General features: G+C 47.8%; 1 protein-coding gene across 2 annotated transcripts in view; it reads left to right on the top strand.

Annotated features, from left to right (window-relative positions):
* Positions 1 to 19,558, top strand: part of MYO1E (myosin IE) — a 187,602-nt gene that overhangs the window by 82,071 nt on the left and 85,973 nt on the right. The window contains exons 3-4 of one of the 2 annotated variants that reach the window (XM_055118462.1): positions 143 to 232; positions 3,815 to 3,909. In XM_055118462.1, coding sequence (XP_054974437.1) covers positions 143 to 232; positions 3,815 to 3,909 — 185 coding nt within the window. Of the gene's footprint in view, positions 1 to 142; positions 233 to 3,814; positions 3,910 to 19,558 lie in introns of those variants that run through there. The other variant, XM_055118463.1, reaches the window with a different exon arrangement.

Below are 19,558 nucleotides of genomic sequence, written 5' to 3'. Positions count from 1 at the left end.
TTTATTTGTAGTCTTTTTGAAAACAAGTTTGTGAGCTTTTATTTGGATAACCATTATGAATTCTTGATAGCATCTGGCTGCTTAATTTGAAAATGTTTATCTGCAAAGATTAATGATGACCCTTAACTGAATATAAATTCAGACATATATAGGATCTGTATTAATCTCAATCAACCCTTTCAAGCAGATGCCTTATTTTGGGGAAAAGGAAATTGAAATGTACCAAGGAGCGGTAAGTCACATGCCTCATAAATCTCTGGTGTTTCGGGCTTTTACTGTGCATGGCTAGTTTTTCTTGAGGTTTGCAATCAGCTGCATTTTCATATTACGTGAATTATTTATCAGGGAAGCATAAGAAGGTGACATTGTGTAGTTTTTAAGGATGTGCTGCTTAAAACAACGTAGGGCTGTCTCATATATAAAATTGCTTCAGAGACTAGAGAGACGTTTCCTTTTACATGGCATCCTGGGTTGAATCCCCAGCACCACGTAGGGACTCCCAAGACCCCCAGGATTGATCCCTGAGCACAGAGCCAGGAGTAAGCCCTGAGAATCCCCAGATGCAGCCCAAACAAACCCCCCCTTGAAAAAAACCTCAGCTTTAATGAGAACTATGGCCTGCAGAGTGTGTGTGTGTGTGTGTGTGTGTGTGTGTGTGTGTGTGTGTGTGTGTGTATGAGGGATGGCTCCTCTTTTCATTTGTTGCACAGAATTCTCAGCACTAAAAACATCGGCAATGGAAAAAAAGAAAAATGACATAGAGTGGGCACCATTTTCTCTGAATCAGAATGTTGAGAGCAGAGACTGCGTGGAGCATAAAAAATAAAGGTTTCAGAACATCACTCATTAAAGTACCTGGGGCCTTCGAGGCGGGGTGGGGAGCCTCAGAGGCGGGGTCCCGGCTGGTGCCCGTCCCTGTGGTGGCCTTCCCCACCAGGCGTCCTGTCCGCACCCGTCTTCTCACCTGCCTCCACAGCAGAAAGGCACGAGCTTTTGTTCAGTCAGAGCCTGGAAGGCAACCCCGAGGCTCTCGGAGTCATCAGCGGGAGTGGAAGCGATTCACTCAGAGCCGAGTAGCCCCTCTGTGGTCACTGGAGAGCCTTGGGGGGGCAGGCTAATGGGAACCCCAGCTGGAGGTGACCACTGACCTACATCTTCAGTAGCTGCCCAGTCCTCAGTGCCATCACAGACTTTAAAGCCATGCTGGACTCTTTAATCACCTTCTTTTTACTGTCTGTGAGGGTGTTTTCACACTGGGCTTGACCATGGCCCAGCTGTGCGGCACCCTTTGCCACACGGAGGGAACAAACAGCCTTCGGGGTGACTGGATATTACTTACGAGAAAAGTCAGGACTCAGATGTGAAGTGCTTGATGTGTTTGCTTTGAAGGGGCACCGTCTGGCGGTGCTCAGGGCTTGCTCCTGGCAGGGCCCCAGGACCTTGTGTGGTGCTGGGGATTGAGCCCCTGGCCAGCTGCATGCGAGTCAAGCACCCTCCACGCCGCACGGTCTCTACCCCAACTCAGTTTTATCTCCTGGGAGCTGAAGCTGGGTCTGGTTGCCTCCCGAGTCCTCGGGCAGAGTCCCTGGGAGCTGCTCTGCTGTGCCTTTCAGCAAGGACAGCGCCGTGCGGGGACACTGGTTTGAAAACAACAGACACAGGCCACGCTCAAGGTCAGCTCCTTCTGCCACTTTGAGCCCTTCCTGGGCAGTGACCCCCTGTTTGCTGCACTCCGTCCCCTTGTTTTCCAGCCACTTCTTCGTCAGAGCCCCACCCCTTGCCCTGCTCTCAGAGAAGCCCAGGGAAGAGGCCTGCAGCCAGAGAAGCTGGTCTGCAGCCATTCCTGGGGTCCGCTCGCGGAGCCCCCTCTGAGGCTGAGGGTCAACCCCTCCTTGCTGCCTGTACAGGGTGTCACCCCAACAGCAGCCCCAGTTTCCCTCATGAGCACCGACTGTGCCTACACAGGAGAAGCCTGTCTGCCTAGGCTGATCCCAGACACCCCATAAGGTTCCCTGAGCCCAGCCAGGAGTTATCCTTAAGGGCAGAGCCAGGAGTAAGCCCTGAGCACTAACAGGTGTGACCCCCCCCCAAAAAAAAAAAACTATCAGGTGCTGGAGAGATAGTACGGTGGTAGGGTAATGCCCTTGCCACGGCGCTGTGAACTCCCGGAGCTCACAGCCAACAGTGCTGCCTGGACCAGACCCCATTTTCAGTGGCCTTTGACCTTAGCTTCAAGTCCCCCTTTTCCGGTTTCTCTCCACCACCTGGGGAGCTGCAGAGTGTGGGCGCCGCTAGGGTGAGGACAGCCTGGAGGGAGACCAGAGGCCAGGTGCCGTCGCCCCTGCTGTCTTTCTGCTCGGTGGCCTTCCCTTCCGGATGGTTTTCTCCGTGGGGCTTCACACCACACCAAGGAAGTCTCGGGGCTCCTCTGGGAGCGTGGTGGAGAAGTTGGCCAAGAATGAAAGCGGGTGGAGCTCAGGGCACCCTGTGTCCCCGGCAGAGCTGGGAGGCTCGGGCCTCGTATGCTGCAGCGTAACTGTCCCGGGAGAACCAAGCAGGGGGCTCAGATCTTTTTTTCTCTTAACAGAGATGAAATGGCTGGTCAGACCAGTTTTTCTTCAAAGAACAGGCCTTGCTCCCTTTTCTGGAGGCAGTTGTATTTTCCTTCACTTCCTGCTGGGACCCTGGGCCTACAGCGTGCCCAGGGCTAGGGGTGGGAAATACACGTGGTGTTCTCGGCCTTGTTTACCACATCCCGTAGCCTGAGTACCTGCAGCGTGCTGAGAGGTGGAGTGTCAGCAGCAGAGGCGCGTTTCAGGGGAGGACGTGAGCGCCGGGTCGTGTCTGAAGACGAGTCACACCAAAGCCCTCGTTAGCCTTCTCATCTGGCTTGGGGGCACACCTCAGGACCTAGGCCAGTTTCTGGATTCTTCTGTGGTGCAACCTTGAGATGTCAGTCGAGGCATGGGGACTTTTCTGTGGCGGGTTCCCTGTCAAGACCTGCAGGTGCAGCTCAGCGGGAGAGCCCTGCCTGGCCTGTGTGAGACTGTGGGTTCGGTTCCCAGCACCCCAAGCACTAAGCACCAGGAACCCACCAGCACCAAGGTTGAGGGTAGAAAGGGGTGTGGCCCTCGCAGATCGTGCTGTCTTCTTTTTGTTTTTTTAACTTTAAGCACTGTGATTTACAGCTGTTCACAATAGTTGTTTCAAGTACTCAGTATTCCAGCACCGGCCCAACACCCTTACCTCCACCGGTGCCCAGTTCCCACCCCCCTTCCAGCCGCTCCTTAGCAGGCACTGATTGTTGCAGAATAGATCTTGCAATGCTGCAGCTGTGGCCTGAGGACTTACTAAGCTGTTCAGTAAGAGCTGGGCCTTCTGAGTTACCCTTTCACTCTCTGAGCTTAGTGGGCTTCGGCTCAACTTTTTGTTGAATTTTCGTGTTTTTCCTGGGCTGTCCACTGTGTGAGGTTTGGGGGTGCTGCATAGTTGCATATGCAGCTGTTAGCTTCAGGGGTCTGGAGCCAGGACAATCTGCTGCAGGGGTCTCTCTGGCCTCTGACATCAGTCCTGGAAATTATACAACTCAGTGTTGAACAAAGAGGGGGTCAGGGAAGAAATCAAGGAAGAAATCTGAGCCCAGTCCTGACGCTTGGGCCGATTCTCCGGCAGAGGTGGGAGCCGGGTGTGTGTGGGTAGTGCTCGGGGCCTTGGCAGGGCCAGGATTGGATCTGCAGCCATCTCAGGCCTTCCTGGGGTAACTCAGCTGCTGATGTCTCTCCTGGTCACGGTGCCTGTTTCCTTGCTTTCCTAGGCACAGTATGAAAACCCACCACACATCTACGCTCTCGCAGATAACATGTACCGGAACATGATGATCGACAGAGAGAACCAGTGCGTCATCATCAGGTATGGGAAGGTGCCGTGCTGGGTTGGCGGGGAGGCGCACGGACAGCGCAAGCAGCAGCTCTGTCAAGGAGCAGTGCCCACAAGCAGCCTCACCTCACCTAAGTACAGCTTCACCGCAGCGTATTTTGTTACACCAAAGCGTCAGTGCTTTGCACCCCAGCAGGCTTGCTCTTCATCCCTCTGGGCTTAGGCACGAAGGCCCTTGGGTCCAGGGTCTCCTGAGGTCCTGTGCTCGTCATCGAAGCAAACTAAGTCTCGTGAAATCAGACCGCCTCTCCTGCCCGTGAGCTGCGCTCTGGCTCCACCGTTGGAACCCGAGAGCCTCGGCAGCCCTTTCTCTAGAGCCCTCTCTGTCTTGCTTGATCATTTAGTAGTTGAGGTTTAAACTTTTTGAATACACTTTGCCATTTCCTTTCAATTTTCTGAAGTCATACTAGTAAGCATCAGTATTAAGCATCTGTAGCTCCATTTCAAAATCATCTTAACTTGAGGCTGGAGAGACAGTACAGGGGCCAAGGCACTGGTCTTGAGCACTACTCAGGTTCAGTCCCGAAAACCACCTGTGCCCATTCCCCCCCAGTCCCAGCATCATCCGGAGTGATCCCTGAATGCAGATCCAGGAGTAAACCCTGAGCATCGATGGGTATGACCCCAAAACAAAACCAGAATCCTCTTAACCTGGCCAGATGAGTCTTTGCTGAATGTCACAGTTTTGTTTACTTTCACATTTTTAAACCCAGGGAGCATATGGTACCCAAATGCCCATCACTTGGACTTAGCAGTTGGTTAACATGTGATCGTATTTCAGGGCTGGAGCAGTAGTACGATGGGTAGGGCACTTGCCTTACATGCAGATGACCCAGGCTCATTCCCTGGCACCCTGTATGGTCCCCTTGGCCTTGCTAGGAGAGACCCCTGAGTGCACAGCTAGGAGTAAGCTGTAAGGACCTCCAGGTATTCTTGCCTGCTTCCTCTGCCCCCCATCAGCCCCCCACAAAAACCCTTGGTCATATCTTCATCATTTTTTGTTGTTGTTTTTTATTTCCATTAGAATCACCTTTGGTTAGCTTTGGGGGCCACACCTGACTGTGCTCAAAACGCACTCCTAGCTCTGCGCTCAAAGATCACTCCTCGTGAGGTGCCAGGGAATCAAACCCAGTTCATCTGCATGCAAGGCAAGTGGCCTAGGTGCTGTACTATTTTTTTTTTTTTTTTTTTTTTTTTGCTTTTTGGGTCACACCCGGCAATGCACAGGGATTATTCCTGGCTCTGCACTCAGGAATTACCCCTGGCAGTGCTCAGGAGACCATATGGGATGCTGGGATTCGAACCCGGGTTGGCCACGTGCAAGGCAAACGCCCTACCCTTTGTGCTATCGCTCCAGCCCCTGTACTATTGATTTAGCCCCTCAGAAGCGTTTTTGGAGAAGTAAGTTTTTGTGTGTATATACAAATATACACAAAAGTCAAAGGGTTGTAGAGTAGCCCCTGGGTCTCTGCCACCCTGTTACCACCTGATGTTTATCAGTCCGGAGTGCGAGTTCCTGTACTACTAGTGTTCCCAGCCTGTCCCCACTTGATGTTTGCGATTAGGGGAGGGCCATGGCATTGGCCTGAAGCCCAGGGGTCTCCAGCAGCACCTCACATGCTGTCTCTAGAGTGCAAAGCCCCTGGACACTGCAAGATCACGCGGAGAAGGAGAGAAGGATGGTAGAGCACTCCTGTCGTTTGTCAGTGATCTGACTCAGAGCCCTGAAGATCAGCCTTATCTCAAGGCAGATGGACGTCCACAGCGGGGCTGCTTTCACTTCCCACATGTAACCCTTTTCACTCCAGAAATGCGGCACAGACAAGCACCACTTTCTCTTTCTCTCTCTCTTTCTCCCTCCCTCTCCCTCCTTTTCCTATTGTGCATTATGGTTTGAAACACAGGTGCTAAGAGGTCATGGTGTGTAAAAAACTAAGGCACGCCAAGGGGCGTGTGCACTCGCAAGCTCTCCGGGCAGCTCTGTCTCACCGCCCGCGTTTGGTGCCCTGGAACCACTGTGTGGTGGCTGTCGGTCAGGGGCAGGCGATGAAAGGAAGAAGGCCAAACTGCTTGCTCGATCAGTTTATTTCGTTCTCTCTCTCTCTGTTCTTCTCAGTTCTGGATCTCTCCCTGGATCCCTGGATCTGGCCCCCCAACCCACTCTTACAGCCTAGTTAAATCCCCACAGCATGAGGGGGTTGGGGCGTACACATAGGTGTGATCACAATCAATAGGGTAAGGTTCCTTTCCCTCAGGGGATGCTTCTCCTAAGACTTATTCTCTTTCAGCAGGAGGATCCACCCAAGGGCAGAGTCCCATGAGTGTGTTTCTCTTCTCCTCAGCCAGCAAACATATAAGAATTCATAATATTAATCATTTTGTACGGACACAATAAAAGATGCATTAAAGCTTATAGAATTGCTCTCCTGGGGCCATCTCAATCTCAGACTACAGTGCTCAGGCCAGATCAGTCTTTCCTATCCCTAGCAGAGTCCTAGTCTTGTCATTACTTTTGGATCATGACAGCATTTGTCTACGATCAAGCTCTTAACTTATAGTTAAGAATTAGGCACTTTGGCCAGGCCCATCTCGATGCCAGGGTAGCACATAACTCACCGCTTGCCCTGGATCCGTCCCATCCCTCGTCGGGACCCTGCTTTTGGGTTGCTAGGAACTGAGGGCAACTGAGGCTTAAGTGAAGAAAGCAGATGCCCGGGAGGGAATAATATTCGTAGCCAATTAAGTCCCAAGTTACAAAAGCATAATATTGTCTTCTTGTGTGTCTATACAAAAAGGACATTGCTTTAAAGTAAATTATTCAAAAGGCATAAGGGGAGGAGAAAGGCAATATTAACTTATATAATATAAATTCAGTATCCTAGGAAGGTCTGACCTTACAGATTAGCAGAGTCAAATTGGGGGAGAAGCTGATTAACTTTTTTTGGGGAAGAGAGCATAGAGAAGTGATTATAGCTAAACAAAGGGATGGGAGAGATTCGGTAACACCTTGACGGGTGAGACTGGGGTAAGCCTAAACTCCGGGAAAAACCAGGACAAGCTACTCGTTGCAATGGGGAGAGGACAAAGTAATGTCATCCTACATCTCCCCCTTTTTTCCCCCTTATGTAATTACAAAATTACAAAAACTTGAAATAGAAAGAGGTACAATTCTAAATACAGTACTATTCCAAATCACAGCACAATTCTAAATCACAGTACAGTCTTATTAGTTGTACTAAGATTTCAGTACAACCCTGGGCCCAGAGCAGTGCTTGTAGTAAAGTGTCCAATTGTCCTGCACTGTCCAGGGGTGATAAGAGTCACCAATGATTAAGAGTCATTTTAGTCCTGTTCTGAGGAAATGAAGTGTCTGGATCAAAACTGAAGATTTGTTCCTGTAACAGCACCAGTAGTGGTGCAGCAATGAGTCTCAGGGGAGCAGCTATTAGGAGTCCAATAAATTTCAGGAATCACTGGATCAGCTGGGGAGCACTGGAACAGGAGCATCACAACTTTTGGCAGGAGAGCTTCAGCAGAGGAATGCAGCCATTCTCTGGTCTGGTTCCTTGGCAGTCATAGATGTGCAACCTAGCTTATGTTTGAGAAAAAACACTTTTTAAAAGTTATCAGAGGCTTTGACAGTTGGGGTTTGGTCTCCATGCCTGTGAATAGAAAGAGTCAGAGGGAAGCTCCAATACGAATGGATATCCTAGAGAGAAATGAGAACGTGTTCCTGTTAAAAGTTATTCCTTTCTCCTTCAGGAACCTGTGAATTCCAAGGAAAGGGTAAAAGTATTGTTAATTAAAAATATGGAGGCCTGGTATTGTCCAGTCCACAACCAGTAAAAGAGGGGTATAAGGAAAGGTCTTAATGTGACCTCAAGTTATGTTAAAGGAGCTAGAGGCCTTTGCTCTAGGTCCTCTGACGCTGGCTCCTCTTCTTTCCTTGTGATTTCCAGCTTGGAGCTGGAATTCGAAGGGTTGTGAGTCTCTGGAGGTCTGAGATCCAAATCAGGTGGTTGGATTCTACTTCTGATGAGACGTAAAGGGATCCAAATTTTCTTAGTGGGGTTATCATCTGTTGAGACAAAAGCATAGCCTTTTCCTCGAATGAGGAGTTTCCCTGCTACATTCAATTGAGAAAATACCTCCTTTTTGTATTTGATTTAACATTCTATATGTCCACTGAAAATGCAGAGGTGGTGGGCTTAAAGCCGCAGTGTTCTCTATTGAAAAGGGGTTGTAATAATTGTATCGGGGCAGGAAATATCCAAGACTGTGCTTCCTGCCATCACTGGCTGCAGTGATTATATTGATTGGAGCTCTGAAACTCCACACTGGGGAAAGGGGCAGCAACTGAGAACATCCCCTGGGGCTGGCCCCCTTGCTGGTGTCCCGAGTTGGGATCACCCACTACATCAAAATTAAAGCAACAATCTCTGGCCCAATGATTTCCCCTCTTACACCGGGGACAGGGCCCGGGAGGTGCAAGTCTGGCTCTGCAGTCTCTGGCCCAGTGGTTTCCCTTCTTACACCTGAGGCAGGGCCCAGGACGTGCTCTCACAGTAGCACGGCTTGGGGGCGCATTGCAATCAGTGGCCTGGTTTTCCACAATTAAAACATCTCTTCAGAGCTTGTCTCTGTAAGGCATAGACCTGAGCCTTATGTTTAACAGAACCAACATTCCAGCACGCTTTCAAGTACCCAAATATGTTTTCCTTCTCCTTAATAGGGCCCAGAATGGCCTGGCAATCCTCATTAGCATTTTCAAAGGCCAGTAGTTTAGTCAACAGCTCCTGAGTTACCTTATCCTTAACCTGCATTTCAATAGCTTTCATCAACCTTCCTATGAAATCTGCATAAGGTTCTGAGGCTCTCTGGAAAATCTTTGTAAAACTTCCCTTAAATTCTGCATCTGCATCAACCTTCTCCCATGCACGCAGGGCTGCATCACAGACATGAGCAAAAACAGCACGAGGCAAGGTGACTTGCTTTTCTGGGTTGTGCCATTTCCCTTCACCAGTTAACATCTCATAAGTCAACTTAATCCCTGAAAAGTTTTGTCCAGCATGGCCTAGGCCTTGAAGCTTTGCCTTGGCCTCATCATAGAGCCACGTTCTCCACCCCAAGTACTGAGAAGGGCTTAAGCATGTCTTAGAAACCATGTGAAAATCTTGAGGTACTCAGTAGGCCTTTTACTCCAGTCTGCAAGATGGATGCTGCTTCTTCTCTGCCTGGACTGGGTGACTGGGAGAATGTCCAGAGTGGTCTGGAGGCCGCTTGGCTGAGTCACTCTCGAACTCAGAATCTGAGCAAGTGGTAGCAAACTCATAACCTGCATCATTTCCATCTAATACACTGGAAGTAGAGCTATATTCACCAGCCTCAGAAGTATTTTTACTATGAAAACCCTTTCGAGACTTAGGTGTGAGGAGCTGAGGCCATATTATTCCTAATATTCTCCTCCACATCAGTTGCACTATTCAAAAACAAAAGAATAGAATTAACAATCTCCCATGTAGTCCAGAATTCCATGGGGATCTTAGTCCCTTCCTTAGATGCCTTAGAGACATTATTCTTAACTTTTTTCCAAATCTTGGTTTCTAGAGTTCCTTCATCTGGGAACCATGGGTTAACTGCATAAACTACTTTACGGGAGGACCGGAGTTGGTCTCTGGAAATGCAGAGTTCTGGGTCTCCTGTTCTGCGGGAGAGACACTGAATCAAATCCATAAATGGCTTGCCCTGTTCAGTCTGGCTCGAGAAAATATGAAAGATCTTGGGAAGGCCCAGAATCTGCCCCATCTTAGTGGGGGATTGCTGTTAGGATTCTAATCTGCAGCACACTAAAAAATTCCTGATCTCCCACTCAATGGTAGAGTGGAGGTACACCGAACGCTATTCTTACCTTTAGTTGGTAGTTCAGGCCGCTCCAGGGACGCCAGCTCTAAAAACTAAAGCTCGCCGGGGGGCGTGTGCACTCGAAGGTTCTCCGAGAGGCTCTGTCTCACCGCCCGCGTTCGTTCGGTGCTCTGGACCCGCTGTGTATGGGCTGGATTGGGACGGCAGGTGGTTAAGGACAGGCGAAGAAAGAACAAGGACCAAGCTGGTTGCTGATTAGTTACCATTTATTCAATCTTCCATCTTTCTCATCTCCCACACCCCTAGCTCTGTCCTCTCTCTGGATCTACAGCAGCCTCTCTCCAATCTCTCTCCTCCCTTTTTCCTCTCTCGCCCTTGCCCCTAGGTTACACACTGCCAGGTAGCAAAATCAACATAAGAAAGCCCTTCCTGAGGGCTGTCAGGCTCAAAGGGAACACTGCCTAAGGGCATTCCAAAGCCCTTCCTGACTCTTAAGGTGTTTTTCTCCTTTCCTTAGTCCAACACTCATTAACATCTTAATACTAGTTATTTTTGTATGGACATAGCAAGAGATACATTGAGGCTTACAAGGCAGCTCTCCTGGGAACATCTTGCCAGACTCAACTACAGCACTCAGGCCAGATTAATCATTCCTCACCCTAGCAGGGTCCAAATCTAGTTATCACTGTTTGGATCATGACAACATTTGGGGGTGCTAGGAAGTAAGAGCAACTGAGGCTTAGGTCGAGAGAACAGATGCCCAGGAGGAAAATAACATGTAGACTCAAATGACTCCCAGGTTACAAAAGCATAGCATTTGCTAAGTCTTCCTGTGTCCATACAAAAAGGACATGGCTCTGAATAAACTGTGCAAAGGACTCAAGGAGAAGAGAAAAACAATATTTACAAGTCAACAGAACACTAAGAAAGAAGCTACAAACAAACAAAGAGTGGGAGCACTGTAACGGGAGTAACCCAATAAACCTAAACTACCTGAGGCTATGTAATCCTACAATGGTGTTTGTTCAGGGCATTCAGTATTTTTATCGGGATGGTAAGGCTGGAGTAGCTTTTCAGTTGGGTGGCAGCTTTGGGGTGTGGATGTGACTGTTGAGGCTTCCGGAAGTACAGGAAGATGCGGGGAGGTAGCCCATCCAGACCCCAAGAAAGCCTGGAGATTTCAGTCACAAAACCCGCATCCCAGAATTCTCAGCAGATTATATTCTGGTGAGGTCTGTCCTGAGATGGTGGAGTCAGGTTGGGGGTATAGCAGCGATTTTGGATTGTGGGAGCAAGCAGCTGCCAGGGGCTCTGCTTGGGCGGGCCCCAGGTTAACCCACCCCCCTCCGATTTACCACAGTCTGTTAGCCATTCACCCAGGTCCGAGATTAACTGCGGCTTTTGATCTCTTTCGACATTTATTTATGGGTCTCTGAAGCAAGACTGGTAGTGGAGCTTATAGGGTGGCGCTGGAGTGAGTTCGGGGTGGGGGGTGACTGCCAGTGCTTCCATGAGTATTGGGAAGTGGGGGGAGGTAGCCCATCCCAACTCTGAAAAAGCCTGGAGAGTCCAGTTACAAAACCTGCAAACCAGAATTTTCAGCAGATTATATCTTGGTGAGGTCCATCTGAGACAGTGGGGTCAAGCTGGGGGTATGGTGGTGATTTGGGATTGTGGAAGCAAGTGGCTGCCGGGGGCTCTGCTTGGGCGGGCCACTAGGCCAACCCACCCTCCTCCAATTTACCCCAGTCTGTTCAGCCATGCTCTATACCACAACTTTTTGATGTATTCATCCATATTTGAAAGAGTTGCTATCCAAGATCTCTAAGCCACTCACAAAACTGAAAATAAAAAAGTTCAATAACCCATCTAGAAATGGGGCGAGGATATGGACATCCTAAAGAAGACAAATGGATGGATGGCTAGCTGATAGATGAAAATGTGTTCTTGATCTTTCACAATTAGGGAAATACAAATCAAAACAACATTGAGGTATCATCTCATGCCCATGAGAATAGCACATAGCGAGAAGTCTGGAAGCAGGCAGTGTCGACAGGATCCAGGTGAGAAAGGAACCTCGTCCACTGCTGGTGGGAATGTCTGGTTCCATCTCTGTGGAAAAGAATATGGAGGGCTCTCTCTCTCAAAAAAAGCGGGGGAGAGAATATAATCACAACCCAGTTCAGCAGTTTCACTTCTTGCACAGTCAGCGGTGCACAGGGATTGCTCCCAGCAAAGTGCTTGATGGCCAGGGTGAGCTGTGTCCAAACCAGGCTGGACAGCAGGGCAGGATGTGGGGCCTTCAGGCTGCCGTGAGGTGGCATGGCAGGGTCTCGAGGGAAGACAGATGTCTGTCCAAGGGCTGAGCGAGAGAGCTGAAGAGGGAAGACAGATGTCTGTCCAAGGGCTGAGCGTGAGAGCTGAAGAGAAACGGGAGGGAGTCAAGAAGAGGGAGTGAATATGGACTGAAGGCAGAGCAGGCAGAGAACCAATAGGAGACAGTGACCTGAACAACCCCCTACCCTGCTCTGCCCCCCACCCCAAAGAGGTTATCCACGTGTGATACCTTGAGTGTCAGAGACACCTGTGCAGAGGGAGGGTCCTAGTGAAACACTGCGTGTGCAAAGTGGAAGGAGAACTGACACATTGTCCTTTGATTCATTCCCACCTGCTGTCACCAGCTGGGATCTTGGCAGAGCGAACTGAGGCATTTCTGAAAACTTTGCAAACTGAACCCCTTCAGAGGCTCAGGGGGCCTTGAAGATTTCTGTGGCAGCTGCACTGCTGCCCTGAAGGTGTATTCTGGTTGCGTTGGGTCTGCGTCAGCTCCTGCCACACCAGACGGTTGTGAACTTTCACCGTGTTACATTTGGGGATCGTTTCTGGACACATGGCAAGAGTTGCTGTGTTCAGGAGTCTCGGACCTTCCGTCAGGCATCCCGCACCTGCAGCCCTTGGGCAGACTCTAATTTGAATTATAGGAATCTTGTAAGGCCAAGCGAGACGGGTCGTTCAGAGAGGCATTCTTCACATTTGGTGGCAGGCTGAAGTCTGGAATGTGCACGGAGGAAAAGAGCAGATTTGTCCTTCTGTTGAGTCTGAGCTTTTCGTCTCAATCCTGCAGGTGTTCAATGTGTCAACACTGACCTCTCCGCAGTGTCCATTTCCCTCCACCAGTACCCACCCCATGACTTGCCTCCCCTCCACCAAGTCTGCTTTTAGAAGAGGTGCTTTCTTTTGGCACTGTGATGTATAGTACTGTTGCTGAAAGGGTTTCCTATGCAACATTTTACCACCCTTCAGCACCACCTCCTCCTCCCAGTGGGACACTCCCCTGCACCACAGTCACTGTCCCTCCCTGTCCTGTCTCCCAGCCCCTCCCAAGTGACATTTTCTACTGAGTACCAGTTATCATATTCTTTATTCCCTTTTCTTCGTTGGCAGTAGATGAGATTTTTGTTTGAGGAAATAACAGCTCTTTGCCCAGTTCACACTTTACACATATGGTCAGAAATGACTTTTTGCCGTTTACACATGCTCTTGCCATGTCTATTTGATGGTGTCTTTGATTTGTAGCTAATCTGTATGTTAGCAGGATATATTGCTCGGAGTCATGGCAAGGTCTGATTGATCTCTCCAATGGCACATTAATATACAGAGAAAATCTTGCAGATGCCACCAAGAGAATACTAGATCAGTGAATGAATTGGAAGAATGCAATTATTAAAATAGCCATTTTTACATAAAGCAACTATAGATTCAAAACAATTCCTATGACAGTTTCTAAGGTTGTGGAATGAACAGTTCTAAAATTTGTGTGAAACCATGAAAGGCCCCAAATAACTGAAGTAGTTCTGAGCATGATCTCAGGAGGCATCATGCTTCCTGACTCAAACTATGTTACAGGAGAGGCCAGAGATAGCACAGCAGGCAGGGCCCTTGCCTGGCACAGGGCTGACCTAAATCTGATCCCTGGCACCCCAGAGTTCCCTAAACCCCACCAGGAATAATCCCTGAGTGCAGAGCCAGGACTACACCCTGAATACCATCAGGTGTGACACAAAAACAAAACTATTTTACAAAAACTGGAGGAATGACTCAAGGGACTAGAACACAGGCTTTGCATGTGGGAGGCCAGGTTGGACCCCCAGAACCACATGGTCCCTGAATGCTGCCAAGAACAGCCCCTGAGCACTGCTGGCTGTGCCCAACCTTCCCCCCGCCCAAAAAAAAAACCTATATTACAAAGCTCTAGTAACTAAATGTGTAATGACTAAGCACTATGATATTGGAACAATAGCAGGCACACAGAAAAATTGAGAATGATAAAGAGATCAGAGACAGAGGGCCCAGTGGAAAGAGGAACGCCTCTTAACTGAGTCCTGTAGGAAGAACTGGTCAGTGCCAGAAACTAGGTGACTATTGAATGCCATGCACAAAAATGAATGCAAGGGCCTGAGAGTTCATTGGGTAAGGTACTTACCTTGCATTTGGCTGACCTGGGTTCAATCCCCACCGTCCCATATGGTCCCCTGAGCCCTGCCAGGAGTAAGCCCTGAGCACAGCCAGTGTGGCCCAAATCCCCCAGATTAATGCAAAAATGGATTAAAGACTTGAATATTAGATACCAAACCATAAAATACACAGGAGAAAATGTAGGTGATCCACTTCAGGACTTCAACAGCTGAGATATGCTTGAAAACTCAACTGCAGTGGCAAAGGAAAGAAAAGTCAGGATAAACAAATGGGATTTCATGAAATTAAAAGGGTTTTATGCAGCAAAAGAAACCACCCCTAGAAAGGGCATTGTCCCTTCCGCCTTTTCCCCTCGGGGCAGCATGGTGACCACCATCTTTCAGAGCCTATTGGACAGAGAGGTACGAGCTTGCATTGGTGAGATTTGCAAAGCCTCTCGGGATGGGGGGTGGAACCAGCCCCTCTTCCTACCCTGATGAGACCCCAAGTTGCCACCCACGAATGGCCCCTCCGGCTGCTGAACAGCCATGATCCCAGAGGCACACAAACCAGTCTCGGAAACCAGTGGCTTTTGGCAGAAATCCTTCCAGACTTAATTACTAAACTACCAGAAATCCAAATCGCAGCCACATGACATCATATGCTCTTCATTATCAGCAATAGAAAACAAATTATCTAATGATGCCTTTTCGGCAGGTTTGATTGTTGGGGGAAAATTCCAAATAATAATAGTGAGTGTTTTGTGGAAAAATTGAATGTAATCAAAGTAGAGAGAGAATAAAGTGAAAATCATCTGCCATAGAGGCGGGGGTGGGTGGGAGGGGAGTATCCTGGGGTTCTTGGTGGTAGGACATGTGCACTGGTGACAGGATACATGTTTGATCATTGTATGACCAAGACTTAAACCTGAAAGCTTTGTAACTGTTCTCATGGTGATTCAATTAAAAATAAATTTTAAAAAAATGAAAAAAGAAAAAAGAGAACAGCCCTAAAACAAAAAGGCATCCTAACAAATTTTTTAAATTTTTAAAAAAAATTTTATCGAATCACTGTGACATAGTTGCAAGCTTTCATGTTTGGGTTACAATCACACAATGATCAAACACCCATCCCTCCACCAGTGCACATTCCCCACCCCCAATATCCCCAGTATACCCCCCTTTCCCACCCTCTCCCTGTCTCCATGGCAGACAGTATTCCCCATACTCTCTCTCTCTACTATTGGGTATCATGGCTTGCAACACAGACACTGAGAGGTTAATGTAGATAATGTTTGATCCATTATCTACTTTCGGCACGCATCTCCCATCCCGACTGATTCCGCCAGCCATCATTTTCTTAGTGATCTCTTCTCTATTCCATCTTCCTTCTCCCCTCCACTCACGAAGCAGGCTTCCAGCTATGGGGCAGTCCTCCTGGCCCTTGTATCTACTGTCCTTGGGTGTCAGCCTCATGTGGTGTTATTCTATACTCCACAAATGAGTGCAGTCCTTCTATGTCTGTCCCTGTCTTTCTGACTCATTTCACTTAGCATGGGCATCCTAATAATTAAGAGAAGATATTTCCAGATCCTACATCCAACAAGGAGGTAGCTAATATTCAAAATATGCAAATAATTCCTAGAACTCAACAACAAAAAAGGAAGAAACCAATAAAACAGTGGGTAAAAGACTTCTCCAAAGATGTATAGATGGCCATAGGCACCCGAAAATGTTCAGCATCACTTATTATATTATTTCTGATCAAGGAGCATGGCCCATATCACTAAAACTGAAAACCAGTATTGGCAAGGGTACTCTGGGATCTTGTGGTGGAAATGTAAATGGGTACAGCCTCTGTGGAAAATGTAGGGAGGTTCTTAAACAAAAGAAAATGGAAACTCATGTGATATGCAATAGTGCTCCTCGGCATTTGTTTGAAGGAACTGAAAACCCTAATCCAAAAGGCTTTTTCCATCCCATGAAAAAAATCCCTTTGGTCATTTAGGGGTATTTTCATAATAGTCAAAGCAGAGCTAGGGCCAGTGAAGTGCTAAACGGACTGGAGCACATGCTTTGATGCAGGAAGCTGGTGTTCAGTGCCTGGCACTGTATGGTCTCCTGAACACCACCAGAAGTGACCTCCAGTACCACTCAGGGTGGTGACCCCACCTCTTCCCCCCCCCAAAAAAAAAAAACAACCCATGGAATCCACCTTATTGTCCTTTAATGAGTTTCCTTGGTCCAAATGACTGGATAAAGTTGCTGGGGCACATTTACTCAGTGGGATACTTTTCTGCCTTAGGGCAGTGGGGAGAAGGGAAGGGGAAGGAGGAGGGAGGGGGGAGGGAGAGAGAGAGATTGTGCTTTTTTTGGATAAAATGGATGCATGTCTGGTATTGGGGGGGGGTGCTGAAACTTTGATGATGGGATTGGTGACAATCACATATAAACCCCTGAAATTCAAAATTATCATAAACCAGTGATAAATCAAGAATCGTTTTTAGGGGGTCAGAGCTATAGTACAGCGGGTAGAGCACTTGTCTTGCACACGGTCAGTCCAGGTTCCATCCCTAGCATCCCATATGATCCTCTGAGCGCCAGGTGTAATTTCCAAGTGTAACTAAGGAATTAACTAAATAATTCCTAAACTAGGAGTAACCTGGGGTGTGGCATCAAGATCATTAATGGGAGAAAAGCAAAAATATGTAGACTGTGTATAGTGTGATTCTGTTTGCATCAGTTGCAAAAGCAGAGACAATGAAACAAGAAACTGTGTAAGCAAGAAATACAACGTGTCTTCCTTACCTCTCCTTAACTCTCTCTGGGCATTTCCTCACCTGGTGTGGCCCCAAAAAATGAAACAACAACAACAAAAAGAATAGTTTTTAAAAGTCTACTTAATATGAAAGTCTGACCAAGAAACAATAGCACTGGAGAAGTATGAGCAGAATTCTGGCTTATTTCCACATGCAGACTCGACCCGCCTATTGCGAAAAAGGGTCTCTCCTAGAGTGCAGTCCGCTCAGGGTTTTAAACACAACCAGCAGGCTGCATTGCTTCTCTGAGGTAGGGGCCATTTTCCATTTACTATATTTAATGATTGCTAAGAACTCACGGCTGCTTCTTCCAAAAGGGAGCATAAAATGAGGCCCCCATGACCATGCCACAGGACTCCGTGCCAGGCTGTTTTCACTCTGGGTGCCCCAGAGAGGGGTGGGTGAAAGCCCTCCCCGCCCCAAGGGACCCAGCCCCAGCAGCCGCCCTCCACTACCCTGCACCACGCTCCAGGCCGCTTTCCACACACTCAGGCCGAGCCTCACACATGAGTGAACATATTCCTGGGCCGCGTGGCCACAAAGCAGCCACACAACACATCATCATCGAGGGAAATATATATGCCTCTCAGAGAGCCCAGCAAGCTACCAAAAGTATCCCGCCCACACGGCAGAGCCTGGCAAGCTTCTTGTGGTATATTTGATATGATAAAAACAGTAACAATAACAGGTCTCATTCCCCTGACCCTGAAAGAAGCCTCCAATCATTGGGAAAGACGAGTAAGGAGAGGCTGCTTACTCAGGGCTGGGACAAATGGAGACGTCACTGGCACCTGCTCGAGTAAATCGATGAACAATGGAATGTCAGTGATGGTTTTGTGATGAATGATTGCTAACATATACAATGGTTGGTACAATTGGTGATTAATACTGTTTGTTTGAAGTTCATACAGATATAAATTATTGTTTCTGCAGCAGGGTCCCTATTCACAGCCTGATCTGACTTGTTCACATGATCTGTCATTGTAACTTTGTGATCTACAACCTATTCATCTTTGCTCAGCTCCTAAAGCTTCTCATTTCCACTTCACAACTGCCCCCTCATTTTTTTTACATAAAAGCACATCCTACTCTTGCCAGCATCTCCTGCTCAGACCTTCCTGACCCCTTCAAGATGGACTTCCTTTCCTTTAATGAGTTTGTTTTTTTTTTTAATCTGTGTGTGTTTGTGTGTGCGAGTACATATATACACATTTATGTGTGTGTGTGTGTGTGTGTGTGTGTGTGTGTGTATATATATACGTATTTATGTGTATATGTATATTAGGTCGCTTTTTTTTTCAAATAAAAACAGATTGGGAAGTAAAGGGGGGATACTGTATGATAAGATACATTGTATTTCTTTCTTTTTTTTTTTTTTTTTTTTTTTGCTTTTTGGGTCACACCCAGCGATGCTCAGGGGTTACTCCTGGCTCTGCACTCAGGAATTACTCCTGGTGGTGCTTGGGGGACCATATGGGATGCCGGGGATCGAACCCGGGTCGGCCACATGCAAGGCAAATGCCCTACCTGCTGTGCTATTGCTCCGGCCCCATTGTATTTCTTGCCTAGACAGTTTCTTGTTTCATTGTCTCTGCTTTCAAAATTGATGCAAATGAATCATAGTATATATATCACTGTCACTGTCATCCCGTTGCTCATCGAATTGTTCGAGCGGGCACCAGTAACATCTCTCATTGAAAGACTGATTGTTACTGTTTTTGGCATATCCAGTATGCACGGGTAGCTTGCCAGGCTTTGCTGCGCGGATATATAGTGTGTGTATATATATATATATATATATATATATATATATTATATGTGTATATATATTGTATATATATAGTCCATATATTTTTGCTTTTCTCCCATTAATTTCTTGAAATTTTGCCATATCACTAAAAATAACTCTAATTCCTTTTTTCCTCTTTCCCTAAACATCCATCATTTAAATATCACAATCACACAATCACAATATCCCATTAATCACCGATTTCTCAGGCGGGCTCAGTAACATCTCATTTTGTCCTTTCCCTGAGATCTTAGAAGTCTATTTCGACTTGGCCCTCCTAATGATGCTTTGCACTGGGGGCTCTTCAGGATCAGGGAAATGCGATCCAGCTTGTTACTGGATTTTGCATATGAATACACCATGGGGAGCTTGCAAGGCTGTCCCATGGGGGCAGGAAACTCTCAGAAGATTGCCAGTTTCTCCCAGAGGGAGAAGTAGGCTACAAGATACAGCTTCTGAAAGCTTGCTTTTAAGTCTCTCTCTGGATGTTGGCCATTGATGAGATTACACACACCTGGGTTCCTCTGCCGGTACCTTTATGCATGAGGTCTATCCGAACGTGTGGAGAGGGGCCTCGAGCATGGCTGTAGCTAGGTTCCAGTAATCTTCGGCTGTCCGGAGGCTGTGGGCAAGAGACTCTCTGCATCACTCTCTTCTGAGAGCTTGCTTTTAAGTCTCTGGATGTTGACCATCGATGG

Source organism: Sorex araneus, chromosome 10, assembly GCF_027595985.1.
Source record: "Sorex araneus isolate mSorAra2 chromosome 10, mSorAra2.pri, whole genome shotgun sequence".
In the NCBI taxonomy this organism is placed as follows: domain Eukaryota; kingdom Metazoa; phylum Chordata; class Mammalia; order Eulipotyphla; family Soricidae; genus Sorex; species Sorex araneus.
Note: the sequence above shows the minus strand (reverse complement) of the source record. Positions and strands in the feature narration are given on the sequence as shown.